Below are 4,842 nucleotides of genomic sequence, written 5' to 3'. Positions count from 1 at the left end.
GTCAAGTTGTACATCCGTCAGGAATGGACAAAGGACAAGGTGGCACTCGGCCAGGCCTGGCCTACAGGAGACAGGACCAATAATGGCCTCACAATTCCACAGGGGTACACTCACGTCACCATTGATAGAATACTTAATAAGAAGTATAACAAGATACACATTGAGTACCCCACAGTGGAAGACAAGCCGAAACTTGGTCATAACAAGGGCCCTCAAGAGTCCTGGTGCAAGCGCTTCATTAAGATTGACCACCAATTGTCCTCTGATGATGAGGACGACTACGAGTCTTCGCCCAACCGCGATGATCACTCACCATCTCCCAACAGAGATCACTCCCCTCCTCATCCCTTGCCATCACCCCTAAGAAGACAGAGGCCTCCTTCTATTCCTCCTCGTCCGACTCCATCTTCATCAGCCCCGAGAAAAGAGAAGACTCCTCCTCCATCTTCATAAGCCCCAAAAAAATAGAATTCTCGTCGTCATCCTCCTCCTCCACCACCACCTCAGCCCAAAACAAGATCAAAGGCATCCTCGCAGTCGCGGAAAAGGTCCTTGGATTCGGTCGCTAATGCTCCCAAAGTGGACCAACAAAAAAGAAAAAGGCCGTTCAGTGGCAGCATTACAAACTTAATGGAAAAAATTTATAGCACTTATCTCGAAGGAAGATTGTGTTAGTTTCTTCAATCTCTGTGCCTCACTGCCTCCGTGTTTGTTGAAGTCCGAATTCGAAAGGCAAACACAGAATCAGTATGCTACAATAAGAGCCGATGAAATACACAATGAAGATTTAAGAAAGATACAGAAGTACGTCGAAGACAACCCCGAATTAACCATGGAAGAGGCCACGAACATCTATTATGATGTACAACCCCGAATTCGCCTTATGTTTTTCATTATCCTGAAGAAGAGAAGTTCGATGTCGAGTGGGAGTGCTTGTTCTAGCTATACCAGAAACGCTCTCTCGATTCACAAATGTTGACGCTGTGGACTATGTAAGTACCCTACACGCACGATATTATAATTAACTACTCTCTTGAGACACAAATTGTTAACTTTTGACCAATTCCTATGATTTTCTCTAGGTGTATAGCAAAATTTTGCATACTAAAAAGCAAATGGGATAACATAGGCTTCTTGGACCCCTTGCGAGTCAATGAGAAGACATGTTTAGGCCTCTATATATGTGATGTGGAAGACTTGAAAGAGAGATTGATTGCTGTTTTCGATGAATTCAAGATGAAGAACAAAACCCACATACTTCTAGCCTACAACTACGAGTATGTGTTCTCAGCTTTTAATTTTGTGCTTCTTTTTTCGTTAAGATTATTCAATAATTAGGATTCTGTGATTGCAACAACCATTTCGTCTTCATTTGTGTGAATCTTGCTAAAAATCTGATCGAGGTGTGGGAGTGCACTGGTGGCAGTGCTAAATTAGTAGGCGATACTAATAACATATTACTTTCTAGTCACACGTACTGCTTTCTAATGTTTCTCCTTTTAATGTTGCACAGTGTTCGAAGAAGACATATCGGTGGGACGCAGGTCCCATTCAAGGTTGTCGAAATGGAGAGGAAGTACCTAAAACAGCCGGCAGGAAACAATGAATGCGGGTTTTATGTAATGTGGGCAATGCTTCGCTACATCGGCGAGAAATCGGAAGAAGCAGATAAGTTGGTGTGTATAATCCCTATTTCATTTATGTCTGTTAATAATTCAATAAAATGATTTACTGATTTCTCTTTGGATATCATCTTTTTTGAACGACAGCGCAAGAAATATAACCACGAAAGGCTGTTAGACATGGAGATCGTCGCACTGCAATCGGAGCTGGCAAAATTCATCTTAGCCGACGTATTGAAAAAAGATGGAGTATTTTCCATTGCACAATCCATGAAGTTCAAGGACCAGTATGGCCCAGAGCGGCTCGCTAGATTATTGTAAGAAGTCTGAGAAGCATGCTTCATCTTATCGAATAATTTCTTTTTTATTTTGAGGGATCGAGATCTTGATAAGAACATTTAAACTGTAACTGTAACATTTGTAATGTTTAATATTGATGGACCTGTTGTCTAAGTAGCGTATATAAAGCGAAACCCGATTTCACGAAAAAATATAAATTAAAATAAATTATAAAACAATAAAATGCGAACGGGCCATCACTGTCGGTTAGCAACAAACCGACAGTGTTGTCGTAACCATCACTGCCGGTTAGAAACAAACCGACAGTGTTGGCTTGCTCAACACTGCCGGCTTGAACCATGAACCGACAGTGATGTTTACGACAACACTATCGGTTTGAGCCATGAACCGACAGTGTAGGCTTGCTCAATACTGCTGGCTTGAGCCAAGAACCGACACTTTTGAAGCAACCATCACTATCGGTTGAGACTACAAACCGGCGGTGTTCAACTGGACACTACCTAGTGGAGCCAGGAACCAACACTGTTGCTTGTAGATCAGTGTCGGTTTTTAAGAACCGGCAGTGATGTCAATCTCCCATCACTGTCGGTATGCCACTGTCGGTTCAAAATTCGGGAGCGAAGGGGGTTTTTGAACCGACAGTAATGTACAGATCCGGGGTAGTGAATACTTAGACATGTTGAAAACTACTTAGACATGTCCCAAAATGAACAACTGTAGAAGGAAGGAGAATAAAGCGACACTCCACACAAGCTTTAGACCTTTGGTACCTTGACTTGATAAATAAACAGCTGGTAGACACTTACCTTTACCAACAGAATTGACACTGACAGCTCAGTTTTTGACTTAACCTTCTTCACATAACATACATATGGCATGCATATATGCACGTCATGTTAGTTGGGAAAAAAGTAGGCATCGAGATTGAATTGAGTGGCAAAACGTTGGTAAAGGTGACTGTGACACCCGAAGGTTGTCGGTATGAGTTTGCAGAAGAAACTAATACAATTGTGCGTCCAAAAGCTTTACTTTATGTTTTTGCATGTTATAAACCTGGCGATGATAATGCCAACTTCAACCAACTCTCTGTGTCTAGTTGAAAGATCAGTTTGCATCAGATCGATATCTTAATTAATCAGATGCAATACGAAAAGCAATAAGCATATATACATCGATATAAAGTCGATCGGTCGACATCTTTCCCAGCTAGATTGCAATTAACTACAACTACAGCCACACATAATGTTCCTTTTGTGTCGCTTCATAACTAGAATCGGATACTCTTTTTCTTTCTTATTATTATGTATTGATAGATTTATTACACAAGGTTAATAATAACCACTTGTTTATTTAAAATTTAAAATGTTTTTATGCTCTAATTTATTTGAGTAAAGTCACCAATCTCCTTGTTAAAAATAAATAAATAAATTGGTCAATCAGTCAATTCTTCTCTATATACTTTTCAATACTACTTGATTAATAATAATGTGTCATTATTTTATTTCCTTCTGTCTTTGTTCATTCACTTGCCTCTCATAATTTTGCCAGGCGCTCACACCATTGGGCTAGCACGTTGCACCAACTTCAGAGCCCACATATATAATGACACCGACATTGACGCTGCCTTTGCAAAAACAAGGCAATCAGGCTGCCCAAGCATCTCAGGTGCAGGTGACAACAACCTGGCACCATTGGACCTTCAAACCCCTACCGTCTTCGAGAACAACTACTACAAGAACCTTCTTAGCAAGAAGGGGCTTCTACACTCTGACCAAGAGCTCTTCAATGGCGGAGCCACCGACGCGCTGGCCCAATCTTATGTTGGTAGCCAGAGCACGTTTTTCGCAGATTTTGTGACGGGTATGATCAAGATGGGTGACATTACACCATTGACAGGCTCCAACGGCCCGAATTTTTTACAATTTGGCCCTTTTTTGAAAGTTTCTCACAAATAGACCCATGACGGAAAGAATTCAGAAAATGGACCCTTACCTCGGCGCCATTGATGCTGGCGCCGAGCTAGGCGCCAGCGTCTCTGGCGCCGAGCTCATGGGCACGGGTTTTTGACCTATCAGGGGCTCGGCGCCAGAGTGACTGACGCCGTAGATCTTGGCGCTGAGCTCGGCGCCAGTCACTCTGGCGTCGAGCCCGGAAATATCTAACGGGCCCGCGCCTTTCCTCTCTTCTTCTCCCTCTCTCGCCGAGCACTGCCGCCGCCCTTGCCCGCGCCCCCGCCCCCGCCGCGCCCGCGCCCGGGCCTGTGCCGCTCCCCGCCCGCGCCCGCTCCCGCGCCATGCCGCGCTTGCCCCGCTGAGTCCACGCTGCCGCCCCACGCCGCGCCCGCGCTGTGCTCGCGCTCGCGCCGCGCCCGCGCCGCCCCGAGCCCGAGCCGCTGCGCCTGCTCCCGCGCCCACGCCCGCGCGCGCCCCGAGGCCGCCCCCCCGCCCCGCACCGCACCCCTCGCCTTGCCCTCCACCGTCGGCCTCGGCTGTGGCCTGACTTGCCGCCCTCCACCGCCAGCCTCGTCCCACCTTGCCGCCGTCCACCGCCGGCGTGCCACCCGCGCCCGTAGAGCCGGACTCGCCGCGCGTAGCCCCGAGCATCCCACGTCCACCATGCGCCACCGCTGTCGTCAGCCGCGCCACCGACGGCCCGGATCTTCGGCCTGACCCACGCCCATCGTCCGCCGGCCCGGAAAGGTAAAAATTATGAATATGCAATGTACCTACTTAGTTAGCATTTGTTATTTATTAGTGAATGTGATGACTCAGGTAGTTGATTTAGTTAGTGATCTAGTGAGATATATATGTAGATAGATAGAAACATAGACACATAGGCACATAGATATAGTTAGATAGCTACTTAAATATGTAGTTACAATTTTAGTTATCTACATATGATCTAGCTATTTAGTGAGTAC

General features: G+C 45.8%; 1 protein-coding gene across 1 annotated transcript; it reads right to left on the bottom strand.

Moving 5' to 3' along the window:
• Nucleotides 1-4,080: 4,080 nt before the first annotated feature.
• LOC136479171 (type 1 phosphatases regulator YPI1-like) lies at nucleotides 4,081-4,539 on the bottom strand. Its single transcript, XM_066477123.1, has one exon. It carries the CDS (start codon nucleotides 4,537-4,539, stop codon nucleotides 4,081-4,083), a length of 459 nt encoding a protein of 152 aa, XP_066333220.1.
• Nucleotides 4,540-4,842: the final 303 nt, after the last annotated feature.

Source organism: Miscanthus floridulus, chromosome 9 (assembly GCF_019320115.1).
Source record: "Miscanthus floridulus cultivar M001 chromosome 9, ASM1932011v1, whole genome shotgun sequence".
In the NCBI taxonomy this organism is placed as follows: domain Eukaryota; kingdom Viridiplantae; phylum Streptophyta; class Magnoliopsida; order Poales; family Poaceae; genus Miscanthus; species Miscanthus floridulus.
Note: the sequence above shows the minus strand (reverse complement) of the source record. Positions and strands in the feature narration are given on the sequence as shown.

Bases quoted from the DNA above. Each gene is read 5' to 3' on its own strand.
- LOC136479171 (XM_066477123.1), bottom strand. From the start codon at position 4,539: ATGGTGGACGTGGGATGCTCGGGGCTACGCGCGGCGAGTCCGGCTCTA.